Genomic DNA, 27,921 nt, shown 5'->3' with positions numbered 1-27,921 from the left:
ACTTGAGGATGAGAAACATGACACTTTCCCAAATAGACTATCTCATTTTTAGCTCATTATGTTAAGTAAAATTCTGATTCTTTGTAACTTTCAAGAAATTTATCTGTATTTTCCTTCTGTGCATAGTTTCACCTCCAAGGACAGAGATGTTACTGAACTCTAAATTGAAATATGAAGTTAAAAAAGACTTGTATTTACTGCTGCATTTTATATACAACTGTTCAGCATTTAGTATTCTTAAAGGCAATATCTTTAGTTTTTAGTGTTTTATTGTCTGTAAAATTCGTAAGTAGCATGAAGAAATGAAAGAAGACTTTGAAACCATCCTTTTGGATTTTGTACTTTCTAGATGTGAAATTAGGTGCTTTACTTCATCTTTCAGAAATTCAGCTACCTCATCAGGAAAATGGTCTACTAGTACCTTCTTTATTCATATAACACACACTCATACACCTTTTTAATCATGTATTATATTATGTTCCATGAAACAACAAGTAATCTTTCTTTATGGACTCTCTGAGATCATTATGCACAAGGACCCGAAAGACCACCATTTTCCAACTACCAGAAAATAAGATATTCTTAGGGACACATTATCCACAGGGCTACTTGTACTGGAAATTATACCTTTATTGGTATATTTTTAAAGCATTTTAATCTCTAAACTCCATTGCATTTTTGGAAGTCCTATCTGAATACATGAAATCTTGATATTTTTGTTGTTATCTGTTCTTTCTTACAAATATAATAACCTCTATTGCAAAAATTTAAAAGTACAGAAATTCACAAAGTAAAATGAAAAACTAAAAAATATGTAATAAAAAGGTTTTGTTTTCCCATAACCTGTACATTCTTCTAGATCCTCTAGAAGAACTAAAGATGGATTGGCTATTCTATTGGTAAAGATGTGACTGGCCTATTCTATTCTAAGTACTTGTTGAATAAATGAATTAATTCTATACAAAGCAGTGTAGTCCCAGTAAGTCACTTGCCAACAAGAAGTGTGAATACATTACATCTATTCTCTTCAATTTCTATTTTTGATATATTTTAAAATGTGTCTGGTCCCAATCAGTACTGACACACTACATCTTTACAAGAAACAACTATTAAAGAATTTATATTAGAAAAGGAGCCATTATAAGAACTATTTGTAGTAATAAAAAACCAGTTCTTTCTGAAAACATTTACTTGTTAAAAATGTACAGGTTATGGGAATTGCCTAAGTGGATATTGGTGGTCTTACCTAGTTCCTTGGTTTATAGCTGCAGTGGCTCTTACACCTAGAAGAGGTACCTATATATATACTTGGCATTTAAGAAATCACAATGCTTGGGCTAAACTAATCATTGCCTTTTCATTTAGAAAAAAAAATATGTAGATGAAAGAAAGCTACTTTAATGATACTGATAATTATTTTACAAAGCACTGAATGATATTTCTAAGAGGAGATTAAATAGTTTACCAATTGCAATGAAGAAGACAATAATCATGATTTATTTGAATGGGCTACAAAGTTTAATAAGGCATCTACTTTCATTGGGGATTTAAGAAAATTAATCATCTTTGAATAGGGTGACTACAGTGAGTTGTCCAGGGGGTTGAGTTAATTTTGAGTGGTGGGCATAAGAGTAGAAAACTACCTCACTGGGTTGGGCTAGATAATCAATAATAGCCTAGGCAGGAAGGAAGCAACATTGGTCACAAGAATGATAAAACTAATTTTGTCAGTATGGAGATAGGTTTGTAGGTGAAAATAACCAGCTATGGAGCCTGGAGAGATTGGTAAAGCAGTGCCTCAGAGAATACTAATTTGAATTTTTTCTGAAGGTGATGGGAAATTGTGGAAGTATCCTAAGCAGAGAAATAACAAGACCAAAATTGTGATTTAGAGAAGTAACATGGCAGGTGCCTGGAGAATAGGTAGGAGAACTGAATGGTAACACTGAATGCAGGGGCAACAGTTTGGTAATGGCTGTGGTAATCTAGGTGACAAAATGGGAAGTGGAAGCGCTCATTTCTAAATCAGAGTCACTGAATAGAATTATGACAATGTATTTACCTCCTCCTAATTTATTCTTTGCTGCTTTCAAGTTTTCACTATTATAACAAAGGTGGCACTGGGATACATGTAACTCTATACATTTTAAATTATTTTCTTAGAGCCCTGGCTTGTGTGGCTCAGTGGATTGAGAACTGGCCTGGGTACTAAAGGGTCATTGATTTGATTCCCAGGCTAGGGTACATGCCTGGGTTTTGGGCCAGGTCCCCAGTAGGGGGCACATAAGAGGCAACCACACATTGATGTCTCCCTCTTTCTCCCACCCTTCTTTCCCTCTGTATAAAAATAAATAAATACTAAAAAAATTGCTTTCTTAGACCAGGTGGACAGAGATAGAAATAGTGGTGAATAGGTATGGATATTTTTAGATAAGTTGATTCAAGTGTATAATGTGCTCTTTGAAATATCTCTTCTGTAAATATTTTAAATACATTTTTGTTCCTTTTTCTTTGAAGAATATGTTTTAAGAAAACTGAAGACACATTCTTTTCAGTTTGACATATTCTTTTAAATTTAATAATCATTAATTCTTTTTTCCCCATTATTTCTAACAGAGGTTAAAACTTGTGAGATTTTTTTTGGTTTGCTTTCTGTTTTGAGCACCTTTAGCATTTGCAATATCAGAATGTATGGATGATTATACCTCAGACCACAGCCAGTATACAGGGGTCAAAAGAAAGGTTTTGAAGTATTGACATTAAAAAAGTAGCTATAAGAGAAAATTAAAAGTAAATGAATAAAAACCATTGATATTTAGAATGTAAATAACACTGGTTATTTTATTGGGAGGAAACTTATTAGGTCAAATTAGGGTCTATATTTAATGTTTGGCAGAATCCCTTTAGGTTAAACCTCTTTTAATTAATTTGATCAAGCCACTGAGTTGAAATACAAAGTAACAAAATTATATTAATCCATGTAAACAACTTTCAGAAGAAATACTATGATGAGAAAAACACAAATTCTGAAAATGTCTTGTAATAGAAAACATTCTGTAAAGCCATTCCTATGTATAAGGCAGAGGAGCCATCTTGATGGAATGATAGCAGAAACATTTCTCAAGTGGGAATATATTTTCAGGTGGAAATGTCAAAAGAAATCACAATCAACCTGTTGGAGAATTTTGAGATTGTCTACATTAAGCATGGGTTAGATTTGCATACTTGTCTATGCCATCAGAAACTGCATTATCTGTCCTCATGCTCATGGTTTCTCCAGTCTTATAATGCTTCCCTCTCTACCCTCAGCTCAGGTGTCTCCTTTTCTTCTTTAAGCTTGGCCTAGTTTCCTTGGCTATATGAAGGCTCTATTTATAAAATATCCTGCCAGTTTAATAATAGTAGCATTAAAGTCCAAGCCTCAGAATGTTGTGCACACTGCTCCTTCTGAGAAGCCTCAGACTACTTACACCCTCATCTGTCCAAGAGATTCCTTTAGTTTATTGAGTTCAGAATCTAGAGCTGCTTAGATAACAGATTAGAACCTGACAGGTTCTAATAAACTCTAAAATTTTCCCCATAAACTAGGGGCCCATGAAGTAACCTAAAATGAAGTATCTTCCCAAAGGGATCCCCAGTAATGCATGGTGCCTGAGTAATATCACAACTAACATCTATTTAGTACTCACTATGCATCGGGCACTGCTTGTTCAACATAAAGTTGCAAACAGATTTGTCAGCTGCAACTGTATTGCTGACTGCTTACATAACATTTCCAAACTGGTAGATAAACAGCTGCAACGAGTCAACGCCCCAAACTTCTCTAGTTGTCCTACTGTTCCCCTAGGGCCCTTGGATCTCTCCACAATCCATCAACTAAAGAGTTAACGCTTGGCCCCCAGGAGCTCTCTAGCATTCTTCCCTAGTCTTCTATAGCCAATTGTTGGGGTTCAAACCCTAGCTCTATTACTTAAAAGATGTGTGATTTGGGGCTAATTAGTCTTTCTTTGACTAAGTTTCCCTCATCTCTAAAATTGAGATGATGATGTTATCTATCTCAAGAGATTGTTCTGAGACTAAATGAATTAATATACACAGAGCATTTAGAAGAGACTTGACACATAGTAGGTATAATAAAAAGTGTTCATTATTTTTCATAGCTGTGCTAATGGTGAAATATTTTGACAATCAACTCTCAGTACCACACTAGATACCACTGATGGCAAAAAACACAGGATCACTGCAGCTATCACTGTGCCCAGGGCCCTCTGGAATTGCTGCATATTCTGACAGCATTTCAGTCTTTGAGATCTTCTGCGTGGTAGTTGAGAAACTTTTTCTTCTTTACTCCCTACTTTATACTTTAAATTAATTGCCAACATTTAAAAATCATGAAATTTCCCATAAGAACCCAGATATCTGGCATTCCTTGGAGATTTGGAAAACAGGCGTCACTGGGGCCACATTTTGTCATGGCAACAACTGGCTAGAGCCCCACGTTGGCTCCTTTCTGGGAAGGGGTGTCAGCCCTGGTGTTCACCATCTAGCCCATGGTGGCTCTTTATTATCAGCCCGGATTTGAGCTTGCTGTCCATGAGCTTCCTGAATCACTTTCTTTACAACATGGAAAACTTTGACTTCCATAATACTACTTCCATAATAATACTTTGTTGCCTATTTTTGGTTGTAAGATTATATAAAAAGGGACTGTGTTCTACTTATTTTTATGTTTTTAAATTTGCTTCATCCATAGTAGGTTAGTCATAGTCCTCACTGAACTGATGAAGTTTAAGCTGGTGGTAAGTTAAGATGGTTTTAATCCTCACACAGAAAGAGTTATGAAAAAATACAGTTGTAAAAAGTTATATTGAAGAAGTTGTGTGAACAGGTTTCTATGAGTCACACAGATAACATTATATGGTAGAACTGGAATTCCATCCAGTTCAATTGTCATGCTGCGATGATGTGGGAAGCCACTTAAATAATTCCCATTCTTCTTTGGCAGTCATATGAACTTGAACAGGTAACTTAACTCTTGTGGAGTATTTTTCTGTCTTGGTGAAAATGTAGGTAATAATGAATGTCCACTGGATGTTTTATAAGTGTTAAGTGAGACATAATAATGATTAGTTATGAATACTTGTAAAATGTTGATATACTTGCAGAGTATGATTGTATTTGTTGTAGCATTTCTAGATGAAAACACTAACATTACAGAAGAACTTTCCACTTAGTGGAAAAGTCAGAATTAGAACCCAAATCACACAAATCCTGGTTACTAAATTTTTTTAATTTTTAAAAATGATTTTATTTTTTTGCATTTTTAAATTATATTTTATTGATTAGGCCATTACAGTTGTCCCAATTTTTCTCCCTTTGCCCCTCTACCACCAAACATGAATGTGTTACTTTGCAAACCTATGGTGCTGAGGTAAATGGTAGTGATTTGTCATTTAGAAAGAATAAGTAAAAATACCCTCAAAAACTTGTATTGAAAGGCTGCCTATTGGGAGATTTTTACTGAAGGAATGCTAGCTTGTTTATTTTAATTTTTCAAAATTATATTTTATTGATTATGCTGTTACAGTTGTCCCAATTTTTTCCCCTTTGCCCACCTCCACCCAGCACCCCCCACTCCCTCAGGCAATCTCCACACCATTGTTCATGTCCACGGGTCTTGTGTATAACCTCTTTGGCTATTCCATTTCCTATACTGTATTTTACATCCCCATGGCTATTCTGTAACTACCTATTTGTACTTCTTTTTTTAAAAAAAAATATTTATTTATTTTTAGAGAGGGAAGGGAGGGAGATAGAGAGAGAGAGAGAAACATCAATGTGCGGTTGCTGGGGGTTATAGCCTGCAACCCAGGCATGTGCCCTGGCTGGGAATCGAACCTGCGACATTTTGGTTCACAGCCCATGATCAATCCACTGAGCTACGCCAGCCAAGGCTCTATTTGTACTTCTTAATCCCCTCACTTCTTTATTCGTCCCTCCCCTCCTCCTGTCTGGCAACCATCAGATAATTCTCTGTATCCATAAGTCTGTCTCTGTTCTTGTTTCTTTAGTTTCTTTTTTAGATTCAATTATTGATAGACATGTTTTTATTGTCTTTTTACTGATTATAGTTTTGTTCTTCTTTTTCTTAAACAAGTCCCCTTAACATATCATATAATAATGGTTTGGTGATGATGAACTCCCTTAGTCTTTTCTTGTCTGAGAAGCTCTTTACTGGTTCTTTGATTCTAAATGATATCTTTGCTGAGTAGAGTAATCTTGGCTGTAGGTGCTTGCTTTTCATGACTTTGAATATTTCTTGTCAATCCCTTCTAACTTGCAAAGTTTCTTTTGATAAATCAGCTGGAAGTCTTATAGGAACTCCCCTGTAGGTGACTAACTATTCTCTTGTTGCTGTTAAGATTCTCTCTTTATATTTAACCTTTGGCATTTTGATTACAATGTATCTTGTTTGGGACTCTTTGCTTTATGGACTTGCATGTCTATTTCCTTCACCAAATTAGTGAAATTTTCTTCCATTATTTTTTCAAATAGGTTTCCAACTTCTTGTTCTTTCTCTTTTCTTTCTGGCATTCATGTGATCCAAGTGTTGAAATGCATGAATTTGTCTCAGAGGCTTCTTACACTATCCTCGTTTTTTTGCATTATTTTTTCTCCTAGTTGTTCTAATTGGTTGTTTTTTGCTTCCTTATGTTCCAAATCATTGATTTGCTTCTTGGATTCATGCAGCCTACAGTTGTTTCCATGTAAATTGTTCTTTATTCCAATTAGTATATCCTTTGCATCTGGTAGATTGCTTATCTCCATTTGTTTAGTTCCTTTTCTGGAGTTTTGATCTGTTCTTTCCTTTGGGCCATGATTCTTTGCTCCTTTTGGCAGCCTCCCTGTTTATTTCTATATATTAGGTAGAGTTGCTTGACTCTGTGTCTTGGTAGCATGGCCTAATGTAGTAGGTGTGCTGTAGGGTCCAGAGGCACAGCCTCCCCTATCACCTAAGCTGAGCATAAAACGTTCATCCTTTGTGTGGGCTGAGTATAGTCTGCTCTTGTAGTTGAGCCTTGATTGGTGTTGGCAGGTCAATGGGAGGGATTGACCCAGGCCAGTCAGCTGCAAGGACTGGCTGTTATTACTGAACACCAATCTTTACCCCTTGTGGATGATCAGCTGTGCAGGGGCAGGGTTGTATTGCTTTGACATGATCTGCAGCTGTCCACTGGGTCCGCAGGCACTGGAGTTTCCCAGGTGGTGTAGGCCAAGTCAGTCTCACCTATGTTCTTCCCAGGGCCACCCTGCATGAGCTACAAAGCAACTTGAGATGGCTGCTGCTTATGCTGGGCTTGGAGATTCCCAGGTGAAGCCAAGCTGTGACTATGTGCTGGCTGCTGCTAGTGCCCATCCTGGGGCCACTTAGTAAGAAGTATGGGGGCTGGGAACTCACTGAGGCTACCTGTTGCTTGTTTGATAAGATTTAGAAAGTTATGAAGCATGAGCCAAAACCTGCCATTCCGATGAAAAAGTCATGGTTAACAGTTTGGGTGGGCCCATAAGTTGGGTAGGACAGAGTCTCAGGGGATGTCCAGGGCAGGGAAAACAATGTTAGCCAGGTTGATGGAGTCTCAGATATGGCAGCCCCCTGCCAGCTTTGTGGCTCTGTGGGGGTAGGGCTCAGAAAGTGGACAATAGCCTCTGCCTGCTTTTCTGTTGGGGAGAAAGCTATTTTCCAGCTCCCACCTTGATGTCAGACACTTCATTTCCTCACTGTAGGCCACTGGTGCATTTCAAGCTGCTACCTCAGGGCTGGAGCTCAGAGGGAGTGAGTCTGAGTAAGGCTGTGTGTGGGTTCTTAAAGGGGAACTGCTTTGGGCTCCAGTGGTTTCTTTTACTGATTCAATTCCTGCTGGTTTTTGCAGCCAGAAGTTATGGAGACTTATCTTTCTAGCACCGAAACCCTGGGCTGTAGGGCCTGATATGTGACTGGGACTTCTTGCTCTCAAAATATTCCTCCCAAATTTTTATCCACTATATGTGGATGTGGGACAAGCCCATTCTGCATCTTCATCTCTGCTAACAGTCTGGATGGATGTGGTTTCTCTAATTCCTTAGTTGTCAGACTTACATTCTGCTCAATTTATGACAGTTCTGAGTGTTTTACATTTTAGTTGTAATTTTGATGTGGTTGTGCAAGGAGGTGAGCCTTGTTTACCTATGTGGTCATCTTCTAATAATTTTTTTACTGAAATATCATTCACATCATAATTAAATATAATTAAAAGACAAAGGAGAATAAAAATACTCCACTGGAGACAGGACAAACCAAAAATCTTCTAAATTTGTTTCAGCTATTATAGATATGTCTATACTTTGGTCATCCTAGTATACAAGAGAAAGTCAAAGGGCTAAACTAAATATATTCTTTATGTAAAAATATTTTTTCTTGAACATCTGTTATGGAGTCAGAAGTACATACTATGACTTAGTTCTGGGATTTTATTGGTGAAATTCTCAGATTAGTACTAGGTGAATTGTCTTTGTTATTTTCTTAAGAAATTTTCCCTTTTGGTCTTGAATATATGGAGACTGATAAATGTTACTAAAATGAACTTTCTCTGGGCTTCAGTCTCTGGCATTTTGGAAGGAGAATGGCATTTGGAAATTGGAAGACCTGTTTGTAACCTGCATCTTCCATTCACTCATGTGGCCTTGAGCAAGTTATTCTGGATTTCACTTTTATCATTTACAAAGTGGAGATTCAACTACTTTGAGGGTTATGCTGAGGAAATGTGCCTGACTAAATGCTCAATTTAGCACATTATTATATCAGTTGATGTCAGAGTTTAAAGGTGGAAGAAATCTCAAAGTTTATCTCATTTGATTTCTTCAGTCTGTATATAAGGGAACCCCCAAAAGGTCAAACTAGTACAAATGTTAGTCTGCTCAGGTTTCTTTGATATTTATATACCTGAACAAATATTTTATTTTCTAAATGAGACTTCTTAAAAATAAAGACATACATTTATAAAAATAGTTACCAAAAATACAATTACACATTGACACCTGTATGACCCTAGTAACCAATGTCACCCCAATAAATTAAATACAAAAAGAAAAACTACAATTATAAAATGTACATTTCTGGCAGTGCAATTTTAGAAATGATAAATACATAAATAGGTTAGTATATTACTATCAGAATCCTATAAGAAGTGTATTGGGAATATTTATACAAATATTTAAATAAAATTGTATACTACTAGAAAAAAGTTATCTTACAATTAGTATCATAGTCCAAGTATAATATTATCTGGAGTGAAAAAGACCACAATACTCTAAGTAGAAAAACTTTAAAATAACAAAAAAGTTTTACCTTGTGAAATATAGCTCTGTTAACATAGAATCAAAAATAATATATCATAATTACATATAAACAAGACAAGGAAACAATTTTTTCTCTATTAACCTTCAGAGGCAGAATTGGTTTTCTTGAAAAATAGGTACAACTATGCCCCAGCAACTGCTCTGTTCATGTGTTTATATAACTTGCCCCCAGATATGGAACTTCTGAGAAACTGCTCTTCAAAAAGATAATAGCTCAAAACATTTTAGAGTATAGTTTTTGACCCTGACCATGCCACTTTTATTTCCCCTCAAAATACTAGTGTCATCTTTAAAAAAATTGTAATTTTTGTTTTAGTGTTGACTTTTGTGTCCTGGAGCTCAGAAGTGATTCTGTCCACTGCTGGTGCAGAGACATAGGAGCTCCTCACCCCTGGCCCCTGCCTCTCTGCCCAGTTTCCTGCTGGAAATAGCCCTTGACAAGCCTATCAAGGGATTCTGTCAAAGATGAGAGTGTAGGAAGTTTGGTCATTTAGTTTAAAATTGTTTTTCTTTATATATCTTAAGCTATAAAAGTTTGTGTATGGCATTCAATTTACACATATAAAATACAGTCACAAAACAGCATTTTGTCAAGTGCTTTTTTGAAGTAAATATTGATGTAATAAGGATGAGGTAAGAAAAAACAGAATCAAATTCTCAAGTTCTTATGCCTCTGGTCAAAGACATTAGAGATGCTAAAAAAGAAATCATAAGAAGAAAACTTTTTAGCTCAAATGCATTCATTAAAATTATTTAGGAATAAATGATATTAAACACTCCAGAGTATAAGATAAGGTTAGAAATCTTGACTAGTTGGACAAGAGCTTAATTTATTTCATGAGATTTTCTGTACCACATCCAAAAGGCAATAAAGAAAATCCAGCCTGTCAGCAGAATGTTGGGCTTTGTAATTTTGAATTATTCAAGTGGAGGTGGAAATGACAAAATTTACCTTGTCATAAAAGTCTCCTATACTCTTAGTGATATACTTTAAAATTTAGCTGTCCAATCATCATATCTTCTTGACAACCACATTTAGTTGTGTGCCTGATCTGTTATTGGACCTTTTGTTGATTAATTATTATAGGATGCGAGAGATGAAGGCAATGAGATGGAAGGCAGCAAGATGACTAAATTAAGGAGGACAAGAAAGAAAGTCACTAAATCACAGATTTCTTCAAGTGAAATAGGAGAAATGGATATATCCAACTCAAAAGGTACCTTGTACATGTGCTTGGCTAGCTTAGTTGGTAGAGTGTGAGACTCTTACTCTCAAGAGGTATCTTGCTACTATCATCCCTCAAAAATATGTGGTCAATGACAATTTTTTATTTGGTCTATCTTTTCATAATAAATTTGCTTTTCTTTCATGGAAGGAAATAAAAGAAATAAATTTGATTTCCACATGGGCAACATAAAAGATGGCAAGTATGGGCTTGCAATGTAAGTATATGAAAACAATCAACCAAAATATTCAGAATTTATAGGATGGCAGAGTGAGGAGATATAGTGGGAAAAAAGAGAATGTAACAGAAGGAACAATTAAGTAAGCAAAGAAGTGCATGTCTGTTCTGAGTCCAAAGATTATTACTGAGGATTTGGGAAGTCATGATAAAGGTGTGGAGCATGTTTTCATACAATGTGTTGGAATTCCAATTAGACTCTAATGGATCAGAAGCAGTGCTGAAACTAGGAGTTAATTTGGACACAGACTCAATTCTAGGAACATTAGTGTTTTCCAAGGCAGGTCAGTAGGAATGGCTAGTACATAGCAACAATAAAAAGCAGTCAGACTTTTTTAGATTTTTGAAATTGTTTCTAAATTCTCTACAGGCAATGCACCCCTTATGGCCTGCAGCTAGGTTATACTATGCCCACTGCCCTTTATTTTGTACACCACCACCTAGGAATAAGTTGTTTCCTCAAGCATTTCTCTCCATATCATATTGAAAGACAGTTGGAAACAATGGCATCTTGCCTTTGTTAACATTTCGTAACATTTTTCTTAACATTTGCCTTTGTTAACATCTTAACATTTTTCTTTATTACTACAGAAAAGATAAAAAAACAAATGGTGAATCACAAAATGGGGGATATGAGCAAACCAATTGTGCGACATGGCTCTGCTGAATCTCATCTACCACAAGATGACAAGGACTTCCAGGATCATGTAACAGTGATAAAACCCTTGCCCCTTGAAACATCAGCCAGCACTTCTGGTGGTGAATTCAACCCAGACTCCAGCTATACTGGTAAGGACTCTGGGACAAACAGGCATGTGGTTCCAGCCACTAATCCCAAATTTGTGTTTGAATTAGAGATGATGTGATTTTGGCCAAGGAATTCTAGCTTGGTAGTCAGAATACTTAGAAGAATTTATATAGCTATCATCTGTAAAGTGCTTTACAGCTTTCTTTACCCACTAGGCTGCTTATCTGGAAAATGGAGGGGTTGTAATGGATGATCTCTCAAGTCTTTTCTAAAAGTGACTGTATGTTATCCTAAATTTCAGGCTTGTTAATTGTGATATGGCTATTTTGGACTATGAGTACATTGGTTAAAAACCTCTGAGATCCAAATGAGAGAAGCCAGTTAAAAGGAGGTATTTTTTTATCCTTGAAGAAATCCACAATGAAAGGTTTGAATGAACAAGGTTTGGAAAGTCAGAAATATAGCAGGGTGTGAAGTTAGAGAGACAGTATCCACCAGGCAATGCTTACTTCTGACATTAATTGCACGTTTGGGAGTTTCCCAAGATTAATTTTAGTTTTCATAATGTGCTATAGGACTCAAAGAACTCACTGAAAGTGATTATATTCAAGGTTATAGTTTATTATTATGAAACAATACAGATTAAAATCAGACAAGGGAAGTAACTTGTTTTAGGGGAGTCCAGGAAAGTTCTAACCATGGAGCTTCCATCAGCTTTCTCAATGTGGAGTCATGAGTGACACTATTCTCTCAGCAGCAACGTGTGACAATATGCACAGAGTGTTGTAAGCAGAAAAGCTCACCTGAGTCTTAGTGTCCAGAGTCTTTATTGGGTTTCCACAGCCAACTGGCCACATGGCTGATCTGTCTCTAGCCCTCCTGGGGGTCAAGCTGATACTGCATGACTCAACAATAAATGACATTACTAGACTTTCTAGAGGGGCCAGAAGCCACAAGTAAACAAAGATACTCTTGTCAGGAAGGAAATTCCAAGATGTTAGAGATGGCCTCTTAGGTGCCAAGGGTAAAGACCAGTGCTCTCCTTGGGCACAGTGAAATTCTTTACTACACACAAGGGCTAAGGAGGAAGTAGAGCCTGGGGGTGAACACTATAGAATTCCATACACTTGTGCATTATTTTTCTATTGATTCTATAACAAATTACCACCAACTTAGCATCTCGAAAGAACAAAATTCATTATCTCAGACTTACGGATATCAGAAGTCTGGGTTGGCTCAGCTGCTTTCTTTTTATCAGGTTTTGCAAGGTCAAAATCAGAGTGTTAGAGTTCTGGGTTCTTAGCCAGAGATTCTAGGGAAATTTCCACTTTCAGTTCATTCAGATTGTTGGGAGAATTCAATTGTTGTAGAACTGAGGTTCTTATTTCCTGACTGGCTATCAACTGGGTGGGCCTTAGCTCCTAAAATCCTCTCTCTGTTTCTGTATGTCAGGGCCAGCAATGCTTCAAATCCTTCTCCTGTTTGGAATCTCTCCCAATTCCCCTTCATCCACAGTTTTTTCCTGCCTACAGCTGGAGGTAGTTCTCTGCTTTCAAGGGTCCACCTGGGTAATTCTATTTAAAGATTCTATTTAACCATAACAACATTGGAAAAGTGCCTTTCACCTGCAGTTAGACATAATCTACAGGTTCAAGGGCTTAGGCTGTGAAAATCTTTGGGAGTCTATTCTGCCTGTCACACCATCTCTCATCTCTGCATGTCTCCGTGCTTTTGTTTTCATGAATTTCTCCATGAAGAGAATGAGCACTGACAGCCCCTAAGCATCAGGGATTATCAACACAAATGCCATAGGGGCCAGGCAAATAATACAAATGAGTGAGGTGGGCTGGTATAGAAAAATAAGGAGTGGTGCTGGCTGTGAGAAACTAGAACAGAGGTTGACAAATTATGGCTTGGGACCAAATTTGGCAGAGGGACCAAATTCAGCTTGTGGACTGGTTTTTGTAAAGAATGTTTATGTATTGTCTGTGGCTTCTTTTGTGCTATAGTTGCATAGTTGAGTAGTTGCAACAGATAGTATGCAGCTTGAAAAGCTGCAAATATTTGCTATCTGGCCCGGTACATAAAATGTTTTGCCAACCCATGAATTAGGAGATGCATACTCCATTCCAGAGCTCTAATCAATGGTTGCTATGAAGAAATGTTCATCTAGTGTTCCACACCTAGTTATTTCCAGGGAAGCTTGAGCTCAAGATTTATATATGAAATTTTATGATATTTAAAGGTCAACTAATTCAAAAAAGTTTTCAAACATTGGGGAGACTAATACGAAAACATCTGCTGGCCATATTGGCTCTTTCACAAACAGTTTGTAACCTTTAGCCAAAAAAGAGAGATGGAATTTACCATACCTTAGTCTTAAGTAAAAAAATCTGAGGGAAGAACTTGTGTCATAAATTATCTTTGTACAAATCAGCTAGGAGCTTGGGTACCATTATTGACTCACCTTCATTCGGAAGCTCCCTCTCTGGCCCAGGGCTAGACTAACTGTTTTTAAGCACCAAAATGTTTATAACCCCAATTAAACCACCTTCATGTGTATTTTAAAACAATACATAATTTAGAAATAAATATAAAAATCAACCCCCAAAATAAGTGCAAAAATTTCAACATGGTATTTTCATCTCTGTGGTAGGTATTCTGAATTAAAAATAACTCTAAACACTTTTTTTTTTCCAAAGAAAAGCTCCCCGCTCCCCACCTACATTGCCACATTTTATTGTTTCTGTCCTTGCTTTGTACCAGGTTATTTGGCCACCTGGGCTCTCTAACACTGCTGGGCTAACACGATACAGCGGAGGGTGCGGTGTGTGTGCACTAGCAGTGTGGCTCTCAGAGTGTCTATGTGGAGGAAGGAGAGCAGGCCACGGGAAAGGAGCATGGCCAGTTATCCCCAGCTTTCCATAAACTGCGTGATTACAGAGTGCACTCTCAAATGCACTTTTCCTTTTTGAATTGTTATTTCTGAAAGCACAAATGCCTAACTAATCTACCTTTTATAAGTGACCATGACTTGCTCTCAACAGCTGAAGTAAGTCCTCATTGTCACTGAACACAGGCGGCATTTCTCCAAGGCCTTCTAGTTGCTATAGAGCTTGGAGGGTTTTTGTTCTTTTTGTATGTATTTTCTGATTTTTTCCCCCTAAACACTCCTGGCAGTAAAATTTCCTCTATAAAAGCACATTGATTTAATTTATTAGTCCTCTGGGGGATGAAAAAGGAGAGCACTTCCCAGAAACCACACCGTAAGAAAAACAAATGAGACCCTGAACTGGTAATTATCTGTCTGCTATTCATCATGGGCATCCAGGGAGGGTTGACCAAAAGGTTTAATTGTAACTAACAAGTATGATTTATTTGAAGAACAGAAATTCAGACAATGATGCAGCAAGATTAGTTACTGCCTTGAAAGTGAAATTAGACTGGAATAGGGTTCTCATATTTGGCAAAAAAAACAATTGAACTTTTAAGTAAAAAATCGATATTTAGGGTACATACCTAAATATTTGATGTAAATTTTGCTTGTTAATTAGACAAGACTGAATCACACAGTATGCATTAATTAAATCACACACCCACTTATTAGAGCCATTGAGTAGCTATGATATGCAGGTACTAGGGATGCAGTAGCAAATGTAGCTCAGCCCCTGCTCTCTTGGAGCTAACATGCCAGTGAGGAAAGACAGACAATAACATTTGTTTATGCAATATGGCAGGTGATGGTGAGGACTCTGAAAGACATGATAACAAGATGATATGTTTTTATGGACTAAATTATGTCTCTCCCAAATTCATATGTTGACATCCAAATGCCTAGTACCTCATAATGTTGACTGTATTTGGAGGTAGAATTTGAAAAGAGCTAAATAATGTTGAATGAGTTGTATAAGGTGGCTCCTAAGTCCAGTGTGACTGTTGTCCAGTATAACTGGTGTCCAGTGTGACTGGTGTCCATGTAAGAAGAGATTAGGACACATACACACATAGAGTGAAGACCATGTAAAGAAGACAGCCATCTATAAGCCAAGGAGAGAGGCCCTCAGAAGAAACCAATGCTCTTGACACCTTGATCTTGGACCTCTACCCAATAAAACTATAAGAAAATAAATTTTTGTTAAAGCTCCCTAGTCTATGGTTTTTGTTATGGCAGCCCTAGCAAACTAATACATATACTCACTGTGTAGCCACAGTGCAACTTGGTGATCTTAAACTGAATCTGTGGTTGGATCTGTCCACACTGCAATCAAATCTCATAGAACTAATATTCTAGGTGATTGTGTTTTATTCATTTTTTCCAGCATTTTTTACCATGGCCAATTATCTCAGCTTTGGAGTCATTCAATGGTATGTTTATCATCTATAGTTCCCCCATTCAATAATGTAAAACTTCATGAGGACAGGAATTTTTCTGCTGCTTCCTAGACTGTGTTCAGTGTAAATAGTAGTGGTAACTAAAAAAACAAAAAACAAAAACAAACTATTGCCCTGGCTGGCATAGCTCAGTGAATTGAGCGCGGGCTGTGAACCAAAGTGTCGCAAGTTCGATTCCCAGTCAGGGTACATGCCTGGGTTGCAGGCCATGACCCCCAGCAACCACACATTGATGTTTCTCTCTCTCTCTTTCTCCCTCCCTTCCCTCTCTAAAAATAAATAAATAAAATCTTTAAAAAAATTGTCTTGAGTGAATCAATATTTTTCTTATTTTAAAATAATACTATTTGTTGTAGAAACTTTAGAAGATACAGATAAGGCAAAGAACTAATGGAATCACTTGTGATCATATTAGTGGTGAACCAATAAAATGAACTTACTCCTTTATTAGAAAATGTATTCTTATTTTTTTATGTTGTTAAAATATTTATAGCTTATATATAATGGCTCATGATGTTTAGAATACTGATTACCTCACATTTTTCATATTTTAAAATACCTATAAATTTTATTTTCTTTAAAGAGAATTACTTAACTTAGGCAGTATACCCAATACTTCAGAATAGGTTGGAAACACAGCAGCTGCTAATTTAGCATAAAATACTGTAATTACTATAGCTTAATTGTTTGTGTTAAATGGAAGGTAGTTGTAAATCCTCAGGAGTCTCAGACTAGCCAAAGGTATCAGTGACAGGACATTATCTCTAATATATCCACATAGGTAGAACCAGTAATTTGTTTCCCTCATGCTTCATCTACTTAAATCTACTTAATCTATGTTTTTAAACTGCCAATCTCTACGCTAATTTTTAAAGGGTAATTATATGTCAAAAATGATACTCAGTTGTCACTTTAAAATTATAGCTGCTCAGTGTGAGTGATGTGACAGATTGATGGGTATTCAATTCAGTTATGATCATAGCATTATTAGAATTAGAGTAATTGTGCTCATTTTATGCCTTTAAGAAGCACTTATATGGTGTTTACTGTCTGCCAGGAACTATAAAATAACTTGTTTAATTGTCATAACAAGCCTATGATATAAGCTTTAATCATCATAACAAGCCAATAGGTATATTGTGTCAATGAGAAAGCCGAGGTGCACAGAGCATAAGAATTTTGCTGGAGCAAAGGCAGGATTTAGACAGGGGCAGATGGGCTCCAGTGTTTGTGCTGAATCTCTACTGTTTGCTGCCTCTCCTAAAGGTTCGGTCAGTAGCTAACATTTATAATGGGTGTTATGTGCCTGACCCCTCTATATGTTTTAGACATATTCAGTCATTTTACAGTGATGAGCCACCCATTAAAATAAAAATTTCAAATATTAGTTTAAATTTTGGTAATGAGTGAAAGCATAATTTGGGGAACCTCATTGTATCTCTCTGGGACTCCAGCTAATGTAATGCATTGGTTGGATTAGCTGATTTATCTTCAAAGTCTCTTCTAATTCTAAAGTTTTAGAATTTGAAGACTATCTTAAAAGTCTTGAAAAAAACATTTTCTAGAAACATTAGAAACATTAGAAACATTTTTGTTTCTAATTTTAGAGTGACTATTGATATATGGGGACTTCCTTTCATCTTTTGTTTTCTGGTTGCTCTGTTTCTAACTTTAAAATTGAGTATTCAGTCTAGATTTTTCATCTCCTACACTCTTATTCTTGAAAAATACTTTCGTTTGCTTATTTACCCAAGTTTTAAATTTGACAGAAAACTGTAGATGCCTTAGAGTCAGATATATATATATATATGTATATATATATATACATATATATATACATATATATATTTATTGTTCACACAATTATAGATGTAAAAGTCCTTTGGCAAACAGAACAAAACAAAAAAATACAGGAACTTTTAATTTAGGTATTACCAGTTAGTTCAAGAAACTCAGTGTTTTAATGGTAGTCATCTATATACAGATTTATATGGTGCCAAAGCTGTTCAATTATGCAAATATATTCTAATTTCCATAAGCAAAGGCATTTTCACTAAGCATTTACACATGATGTTGCTACACACTTATGTAAATAATGTTGACTTTCACCTAGTCCCAAGTGATAAACAATCTCTTAGGCTATTTAGGGACAATGTTCTTGGGAATACACAAAGACAGAGTAAGAAAGGTAAGATCTCTAACTCTTAACCAATTACATGAATATATGATGCTTTTGTTAATAATCATAATAAATAATTCACTGCTCTCCAGCCTCTTTTTGCTTTTCATTATGATCTAAGTTTTACAGCCATTCTCTGTTTTGCAGATAACAGCAGGAACAGCAAACAAGTGCCAACAGTACCTCAACCCTCCTCTAGGATGAAGCACATTAAACAAGAGATGGCCAAAAATCACCTTCAGTTTGTGCGATTTGAAGCAACAGATCTCCACGGGGTGTCCAGGTCTAAGAGTATCCCTGCACACTTCTTCCAAGTGAGTTTTACAAGTAGAGTTATAACTGAATGTACTTTCATGACCATTAGCAAGCAAATGGTCCTTATTATTCTTTCTCATTGTATCTTAGCTGGAAACTGGTAATTTATTTTATTCCTTCCCTTGTCCCTTGCCAAACACGTTATTTCTCCTCAAGTGATGGATGAGTTCAGGAGTAAAAGATTTTAGCTTCAGTCATAGTTGATAGGCTTAGGTGATTAATGCATGTAGAAAGCTGTTATTCCAGAAACTAAAATGCATGACCTGTGTGACTCCAGGAAGTCAGCAAGCAATTCAACCCTTGTGTCCCAGGGTGTCTGCAAGTGATAGAGATAGTAGCTGAGTGTGTGTTCCATGGAGGGAAGTCAGTGTTTCAGGTAAAGAATTGTTGATCAACAAATAAAGAAGTACTACGAAAATTGCCCCTAGACTGAATCTCTTATTGGATTAATGGTTTTCCAAACCCTTTATCTACCCTTTCTTTTCTTTATAAAAAGGTCAGCTTGAGATGAGATATTAAGATGAGATATGAGATATTTATCTGATAAATAAAGCATATATATGTATGTGTGTATATATATATGTGTATGTATATGTATGTGTGTGTGTGTATCCCAGAAAAGTTAAAGAAAGCTTTTTTAAAATATAGTACAGGCAGTTAGTGACAGAGTTGGGATGTCAGTCAGTGATTCCTTGCTTCCATTTCCAGAATTTTTGTTTGTTTATTTTACTACACCTGCTTCCAGTTTAGCTTTTATATTTCCTTTTATTGTTAATTTGAGATAAGAATTCTTTCTTATAAAATTGAAAAAATACTGGTATTAGAAAATGAGCCATTTACTCAGAATAGAGAAAAAGTCTGTTAAATAATTGGAAAAGGCTAAATGGGGAACCTGTGATAATGATGTATCTACTGTAGAAAGAGAAGTCACCATGTGCCTGACATTCTGCTCAATGCTTTATAAACATGAGTTTATTTAAGCCTCACAACCAACTTATACTGTCTGTCCTAACAAAGGATTGCTTTTTCTTTAAATTAAATGCAGATAATATAGGTTCTACATTTGAGCTACTCAAAACATGATATAGTGCTATATAACTTAACTAATTCTTTGCTTATTTCAAAAGATGACCTTTACTGTGGCCCAAATTTCAGTTATCATAGATACCTTAGCTATTCTAAAAATTTTCATTGAGTCCCTGGTGATGTATATTGGAGTTTGAAGTTGTTCTAGTGTTTATATTTATAAAGATAATTTAAGACAACAATTGTCAAGAACATGATCTGTTTTTATATATATTTATATATGCACCACTACTAATAAAGAGTAGTTTGCATTCAGAATGTTCATAAAAGAATAAAATAAAAGACAGAAAAGAACGTTCAGCAAAATGTGGATTCAATAACCTGAAAAATAAAGTGTGACTTTTTACTATCCTTTACATTCATGAAGAGTGAAATGTTAACAAGTTGTTCTGTATTGTTTACAAGCAAGTGAATGCACACAGATTTAAATTACAGACATTATTGGAAGTCTCATGAATAAAACACATTACCCCTAATTTATGCTAATTTAGATAAAATTAGCATACAGATTTTCAAACTAAAAAGTTGACAAGTTAGGGAAATAACATTATCTTTTACAGAGAACTTTTGAATTAAAGGATTTCATACTTAAGCACTCTTAAAAATCCCCAAATATGTGTGCGTATAAAGTTTACATGCACAAGTCCACGAGTGAGTTGAAAAATTAAGCAGCAGAGGAATAGTGCTCACCTTACTCAACTTTATTACTGGTAATAGCCGATTTTTGATCAGCAGAGTCAAATGATGTTTGAAAATGTGTGCAGAGATGGTGGAAAGCAAAGGAGGCAGTGGTTCAGGGTCAAAGGCAGAAGAGTGGACTAGCAGATTACATCTGCTAGCACCCGCACCCCTTTGGTAGTCATGCTCTTGGGGTTTGGAGGTAATATAAAAAACAATCTGGCTTGCAGAATGGCAGTGTGTTTTATTAAACTCATAATGCTTACTGACATTATGGGAATCAAACTTTATAGTCGGCTTTCTCTGTCTATTAATGTAACCGTCAACATATGAAGCCTTGTTGATATTCCTATTACACAATTTCTAGAAATTGCTTTGTTGTGTCTGTTTGACTTTATAACCTCATCACTTTCCTGTTGTTTGGCACTATCAAAAGGTAAATAAATGATCAAATCCATTGAACCCAAGAGGTATATGGCTAAAAAGTACCTTAGCATTCACTCAGTCTAACACTTCTTCACAGACATGGATGCCAAAGTACACACAGTCCAGCAACTGCCTAACTTCACACAGATAGTGAAAGAACCAGGACTAGAAGTCAGATTTGGTGACACCCCAGTTCATGCTGAGTGGAAGGCTATAACATTTTGGAAACAGTGACTGTGGAGATATAGGTCCGCATTCATGGGCAAGGTTTTTGGGACTCTATGACACTGTGAGGTAGCTCATTCACAAGTGGCTTATAAAAGTGAATGAAGAGAGGGGTGCAGCTGTCAACAGATCTGGCTCCTCTGGTGTTAGGGTATCTGTCCTGTGTGTTGTGGTACTGACTACAGTTGGTTCTCTGAGAAAGACTGGGAATTCTTTCCTGTAGACTTTTGAGAGTCAGTTAACTATGGAGATTACAATAGGATAAGCCAAACAAACAAAGCAAAAACAAAACAAAAACCTTGTCTGAAGTATTACAAACTAATCCATAAAATAAAAAGTGCTTTGAGAGGTACCTTTGGTTACAATCATTTCAAATAATTCCATAAGGTTTTACTTTACCTTTGTCATTTGCCATGAAGACATTTTATCATTATACCCTTTATTTATGACTGCTATTTTCAGATTCAAGAGTGTATAAAGCTTATAAGGCTAAAAATAATGAGGTGTTTCTAAAAGTACCTTTGGGGTTTTATTTCAAAATATTTAAAATTAAGTTAGTGTTAACTAATAGATGTTAAACACATTCTTTTTTCCTCAATTGCGAGCACCATCTCCACCTTTTTGTTCATTTCAAGGTTTAAAACCTGATTGCTCTGTCCTTTAACTTCTTTAGGAAAAAGTGATCCATGGTGTTTTCATGCCTCGAGGTTATCTTGAATTGGCACCGAATCCTAAGGACAATGAAGTGGATCACATCAGAGCAACTTGTTTTAACAGTGATATAGTTCTGATACCGGAGTTATCAACCTTTAGAGTTTTGCCGTGGGCTGAGAGAACAGCAAGAGTGATCTGTGACACATTCACTGTGACTGGTGAGCCTTTATTGACTTCCCCGAGGTACATTGCCAAGAGGCAGCTGAACCAGCTTCAAGACTCTGGCTTCTCCCTGCTCTCTGCTTTTATCTACGATTTCTGTATTTTTGGTGTGCCTGAAATGATCAATTCAAAGACCATATCTTTTCCGGCTTCAACATTGCTAAGTAATCATGACCAGCCCTTCATCCAGGAACTTGTTGATGGTTTGTATCACACTGGAGCCAGTGTTGAAAGCTTCTCCTCCTCTACCAGGCCTGGTCAGATGGAAATATGTTTTCTGCCCGAATTTGGCATCGGTTCAGCTGATAATGCGTTTACCCTCAGATCAGGTGTCAAAGAAGTGGCCAGGAAATATAATTACATCACTAGCTTTTTCTTTGAGACCGGATTCTGCAATTCAGGCATTTTGTCTCATAGTCTCTGGGATGTCGGAGGGAAGGAAAACGTGTTCTGCAGCAGTTCTGGAACCGAGCAGCTCACGATCACTGGGAAGAAATGGTTGGCCGGACTCTTGAAGCATGCCGCGGCGCTAAGCTGCCTGATGGCTCCTGCCGTGAGCTGCCGAAAACGTTATTCCAAGGAGGGTAAGGACCAGAAGGAGAGAGTGCCTATGACATGGGGCTATAATGATAACAGCTGTGCTTTTAATATCAAGTGTCATGGGGAGAAAGGCACCCAGATAGAAAATAAACTGGGCTCAGCAACAGCGAATCCTTACCTGGTGCTGGCCGCGACTGTCGCCGCAGGTCTGGATGGACTTGGAAGCAGCGATGGTGCCTTGGCTGGTCCAGATGACAGCACAGAGCTTTATCCATCACAGCCTTCTGAGATCCCTTTGAAACTGGAAGATGCCCTTGTGGCACTGGAGGAAGATCAATGTTTGAGACAGGCTCTAGGAGAAACCTTTATTCGATATTTTGTTGCCATGAAAAAATATGAGCTGGAAAATGAAGAAACAGATGCTGAGAGAAATAAATTTTTAGAGTATTTTATTTAGAATGGATCTCTTAACTATTCCTTTAGAGGTGTGGTTTTTACCTAAGTAGCTGATCTACCAGAGAGAAAAGATTGGACTTTTGTAATTGACAAGAAGATGGCATATGCTCCCCACCCCCATGGAATATTTGACAAATGAAGTGGACTGCTGAGAGAATTCTGATAACAATAAAGTTGTGGTGAAGATGTACCATGCAAACTTGCCATGTCTTGTCAGTCGGTCATCATTTCCTCTGTGTAGGTTACTCAAGATAGAAATATTCAGTTTCTTTCAGGCAATAAATATATTTACACAATAAAAATGTCTTAAGAAGTAGGAAGCAACCCTGACTGGTGTAGCTCAGTTGGTCGGGCATTGCTGCACTAATCAAAGGGTCATCAGTTAGATTCTGAGTTGGAGCACATGCCTGGGTTGTGGGTTCTGTCCCTGGTCAGGGTCAGTATGGGAGGCAACTGATTTATGCTCCTCTCTCACATCAATATTTCTCTCCCTCTCTGCCTCCCTTCCCTCCCCTAAAAATAAATGAATAAAAAAGAATTAGAAAGCAAAATTCATCACTTAAATAAATAATTTCAACTATACAGATAGGTTGTGACTGCCAAGGAGACAGAAATACTTGCTAATATAATCTCACTAAACAGGACACACTGAGGATCTGTTTTGCAAGCATCACTGTGATATTTCTAAATAAGTTAAATAAGTTTTGCAAAAATATGTCATAATGACAAGTCAGCAGAAGTGTTCCCATATGTCCCTTCTCTTTTTACCCTTCTTCATTAGCTTCTGAAAGGCTTAGAAACTTCAAGGCTATAACGTCCATAAGATACAAATCCACAAGAAATAGAATTCAGGCTTGTAACAATGAGGTCAAACATTTAACATCTTTAAAAAAAAAAAACAACATCTCATCTAGAAGCCCAATACATAAGACACAGGTGGAGTAAGTTATATGTGTGGGCACGGATCAGCTCTATGTGATTTGCTTCCTTCTTTGAAACTAAAGATTTCAAAGAAGGTACCTCTGGTGCTTTGTGAAGTGTGAGAACAAATGCTTAGATAACTAGGGCAATGTTTGCTGCTTAAATTTGTATTTTAATTACTGATTGTGCTGCCCACAGAGGTTGGTGTCTCTCCAGATAATATTTGTTCCAGACCTGAATGAGATAATACTGTAACTATCACTATTTAGCTTCTTTAGGGATGAGACCCAAAATCCGCTTACTAGTAAATGAAAACCCTATTCTAGTGTTTAGGATCAAACAGGAGATTTTATGTTCAATTAAAGCGAACTGTGTTCTCAATTTAGATAGCAAACACATAGGCAGAGGATTAGAATTAGGCTCAGATGCTCCTATTCAAATTTGTAGTACTGTAGTCCCCCCCTTATCCGTGGGATTACATTCCAAGACCCCCCAGTGGGTGCCTGAAACTGAGGATAGACCTGAACCCTACCTATATACGCTATGTTTTTTCCTATGCATACATACATACATACCTTTTCACTTAAAGGAAGCACCTTATGCTTCTCTTTGGAATATCTGAATTACAGTATCATTACTCTAGTACTTTGGGGCCATTATTAAGTATGATAAAGGTTACTTGCACATAAGCACTGTAATATTGAGACAGTTGATTTGATAATCCACATGGCTCCTGAGTGACCAGCGGGTGGAGAGCATGTGCAGCATGGATATTATGAACAAAGGGATGATTCATGTCCTGGTCAGGTCAGGACAGAGAGGGACAGTGTAGGATTTTATCACACTACTCAGAAGGGCATGCAATTTAAAATTTATGAATTGTTTATCTCTGGACTTTTCCACTTAATATTTTTCAGACTGTGACGTGGATAACTGAAACCAGGAAAATTGGAACCTCGGGTGAGGGGGGACTACTCTACGCAGTAGCTTAAATAGTGACAGTTGGTCTGTCCTTCACTAATTGCTCCCCTTGCCTCTCCTTTGAGCAGAAATGTGTTTGGATACTTAAGAATAAGGTTCTTTGTGGACTAAGAGGTAGAGAGAAAGGTGGTGTAGGGTGGGTAGAACAAAGAATGAGATTCTACACATTATATCAGGGCAGAGAGAGGAGGGAGGAACCCCATGACAGCTTGCTAGTTGTCTGTCAATTTTCATTCTCCCCTCTCTTCTCAGTGATAACACCTAAATATGTCAGTTGAGAACACATTATGAAAAATAAAAGTGACATTTCTGACCTTCCATTGTGGCTGATTGGTCATGTCATTAGGTTCAGGCCAAAGAGATGTTAGTAGGAGTGCTGCATGGAAGCTCAGGGAAACTTCCTTAGACAGATGCTCTGCTCCTGATCCTTTCTTCCTTCTTTTCTCCTTTACCCTTTTTGCTGGCTGGTCTCAGATGAGGTGTCTGGAGCAATGCCCTTGGGAACAGAGGCCACACAAGGTGGAGTAACAAGATGGAAGCTCCTATTTGTGGAGCAGAATTCGATTTGCCCACATCCAGGCTCTTATCTGAGAGAGAAACAAGCTTCTACCTCCTTTAAAGAACAGTGATTTGGGGTCTTTTTTACTTGTGACAAACTTGTATTCTTTCTTACTTGTGTGTCAGTGTGTCTGTAGTGTGTGTGTGAGTCATATATCTGAGTGTACTTTTGGGGAGTGGGAATTTGAGGGATTTGGGGATCCAAGAATAAAGACAAGAGAAGTAAAAGCCTGCTTCCTCAACCTTTCCACGTGTGCAGAGTAGAATCTGAGTTAGAGGAATCCACACACGCAGACAATTGTATTGCCTCATACCCTAATGCAGCTCTAGAGACCCATTCATAGTCCATGGGCCTTTATAAAACACGTTTCGTGCTCTGGCTTGGTTTTTACCACAATGGGTTAAAGATGTTATGAAAAACTCTGCTAATCATGTGTTTTTAGCCTTTATTTTTTTTCTCATACATTTTATTAGCATTTACAAAACACAATATTCAAGATGCCAGGTGGGAGAAACTTATGGGAATAATATCTCAGTGTTCAGTGTACAGTAGTGAGGTTACTGAAAACATTCAGTCTCGTGTTCCCAATCAGTTTATAACATAAGTTGGCATGACAATCTTCATGGAGATTTCCCTTAGGTGTATCCCTTATGTGGATATTCTTCTTCCTCTTTTTTTTTTTTTAAATTTAAGGCAAACCAACATTGGTCAAAAGCATTTAGGGCTAAAGAAAAATTGGGATAGATGTAGAAATTCAGTTATTGGTTTTTATTTTGGAGGGGACTTTCTACTGATGTGTCTACCTCCTTAGTGTAGGTAAGGGGGCCAGACAGACATTCAGCAGCATTTATTGGGCCCCTTTTGTGTGCTAAATCTGCTAAAAACTCATAGAACTTGATGGGATCAAGACAAAGAAGATGAGCAGACGGTAAAAGAGTTTTGGGTCTGTATCTTAAGCAGAGCAAAAAGAATTTTTTTGTAGTCCTAATGCTGAAAAAAAAAAACCTTAACTACTTAGATGGCTGCTTTATGGCTTGAAAAGGACGCTTCATGAATCTCTTCACAGAAATTACTTTCTTATTTTCATTTACTATAATTGTTCTAATCAAAGCTTACGGGAAAATGTGATTACTGAATTTAAAGTTGTTTATTAAATGAGTATACATAAGACATGTAAATTAAAAACTATAATATTTTAAGACTGGAAAGTAAAACATTAGTATCATAGTAAGGAGTTTCTATTTTCAAGGACAGTTTATGATCTAAAATTTCATTTTACAGTGAGTGTCTGAATAACAATGAAGCTTGAAATGATTTGAAGGCAGTGAAAGATCTAAAAGCTAAATATGAATAAAAATTGAAAGCACACAGTGCAGTCTGAACTTATGAGCATCACACAACAGTCTATTGACATATCTCCAGCCACCTGTGTAACAAAACAGACTTGCCAATATGTTTGTGATATAAATATTATCGAACGATATCTTTAATCTTGGGTTTTCTATTACAGGTGTTAGAACTTGTATCTCTAAACATTACATATGTGCACAGTGCCTTGCATCCTTCCTGTTAAAGCTCTTATGTTACCTATAATTAATGGTTTACATGACAGATTTCCTAATTAAGATATGAGTTCCCAGAATGAAGGACACAGATCTTATTCATTTTTATATTTATATTTTTGTTCCTTGCTTATGTTCTGGAATTTAATAACTGTTTAGTCTATCAATCAACCTATACGCTGTATGCATAATATCGTTCTATCCTTGTACAGTATAATACTCTCATATACCTTCCTCTACCCAGAGAGAGTGAGAAATAGAGATAGGGACAGCTGAGACAATCAATAATTTGTGGTTTGTTACTGGCCTTCAGCTTCTCTGTTTCTAGAAACTCCTGAGTAAACACAATTTGATCAGCATGATGGGGATCATAAAAAGCAGGGAGCAGGGAGAAATGGCTATGTGAAAGCCATCGATAGCTTTCTGTGTTTGTGGGATTTCTCTCCTTCTGTCTCCTGCCTACCAAGGTAGAATTCAGAGCCTCACCTGCTTGGTTTCCAGCAGCCATGGTGCTTCGAAGACTGTGCCAGTCAGATGCAGTCATTCAACCTTCAGGGACTCCACTCTGGGTAAGTCAGAGTGGGGCGGCAGTGATGAATCCCAGTGTCAGTGAGCGTGCTGGGGTGTGTGGCACTGGTGTACTGTTGCCCAGTGACAGTGGCTCAGGCTCTCTCTGGAGCAGTCAAATGTAGCTTCCAAACCTGATTTTTTGATCCTCCTAGATTCTGTCAATTACCCAATATTTTTAAATAAATTCATTTTAAGTTTAAATAAGCTAGAACTTGCAAAAAGAACACTGACTGAAAAAGAGATAAAGGATGCATAAAGAGCAAGCAACTGTGATAAGGGGGAAGGAATAAAAGACAATAAATTCACATTAAATTTGAAATTTAGATTAAACAAAGGTTTATTAGGCTCCTTGTACAGAGTGTACATCATGCTGGTGCTTTCTATTTATTGTCTTATTCGATGCTCTCTACAAGTTCATGAGAATGCCATGCTGATTATTTTAAAAGTAAGAGATGTAAGACTCAGAGAAATTAAGTGTTGAGAGAACTGCAAGTCCAATGCAGGTTTCTCCCACCTTCTGAGCTCATGGTCTCTGTGCTATACTAAAA

General features: G+C 36.9%; 1 protein-coding gene across 5 annotated transcripts in view; it reads left to right on the top strand.

Annotated features, from left to right (window-relative positions):
* Positions 1–22,979, top strand: part of LGSN (lengsin, lens protein with glutamine synthetase domain) — a 153,915-nt gene extending 130,936 nt beyond the window's left edge. For 4 of the 5 annotated variants that reach the window (XM_045843404.1, XM_045843405.1, XM_045843402.1 and 1 more), the window contains exons 2-5: positions 10,484–10,613; positions 11,451–11,648; positions 18,326–18,492; positions 21,582–22,979. In XM_045843404.1, coding sequence (XP_045699360.1) covers positions 10,508–10,613; positions 11,451–11,648; positions 18,326–18,492; positions 21,582–22,781 — 1,671 coding nt within the window. In that variant the 5' untranslated portion in view covers positions 10,484–10,507 and the 3' untranslated portion in view covers positions 22,782–22,979. The remainder of the gene's footprint in view (positions 1–10,483; positions 10,614–11,450; positions 11,649–18,325; positions 18,493–21,581) is intronic. The other variant, XM_045843406.1, reaches the window with a different exon arrangement.
* The last annotated feature ends 4,942 nt before the right edge of the window (positions 22,980–27,921 follow it).

The sequence above is a fragment of the Phyllostomus hastatus genome, unplaced genomic scaffold (genome assembly GCF_019186645.2).
Source record: "Phyllostomus hastatus isolate PE091 unplaced genomic scaffold, TTU_PhHast_1.1 phas_contig_40, whole genome shotgun sequence".
NCBI classification, from domain to species: Eukaryota; Metazoa; Chordata; class Mammalia; order Chiroptera; family Phyllostomidae; genus Phyllostomus; species Phyllostomus hastatus.
The sequence above is the reverse complement of the archived record's forward strand: the minus strand, read 5'-3'. Positions and strand labels throughout refer to the sequence as shown.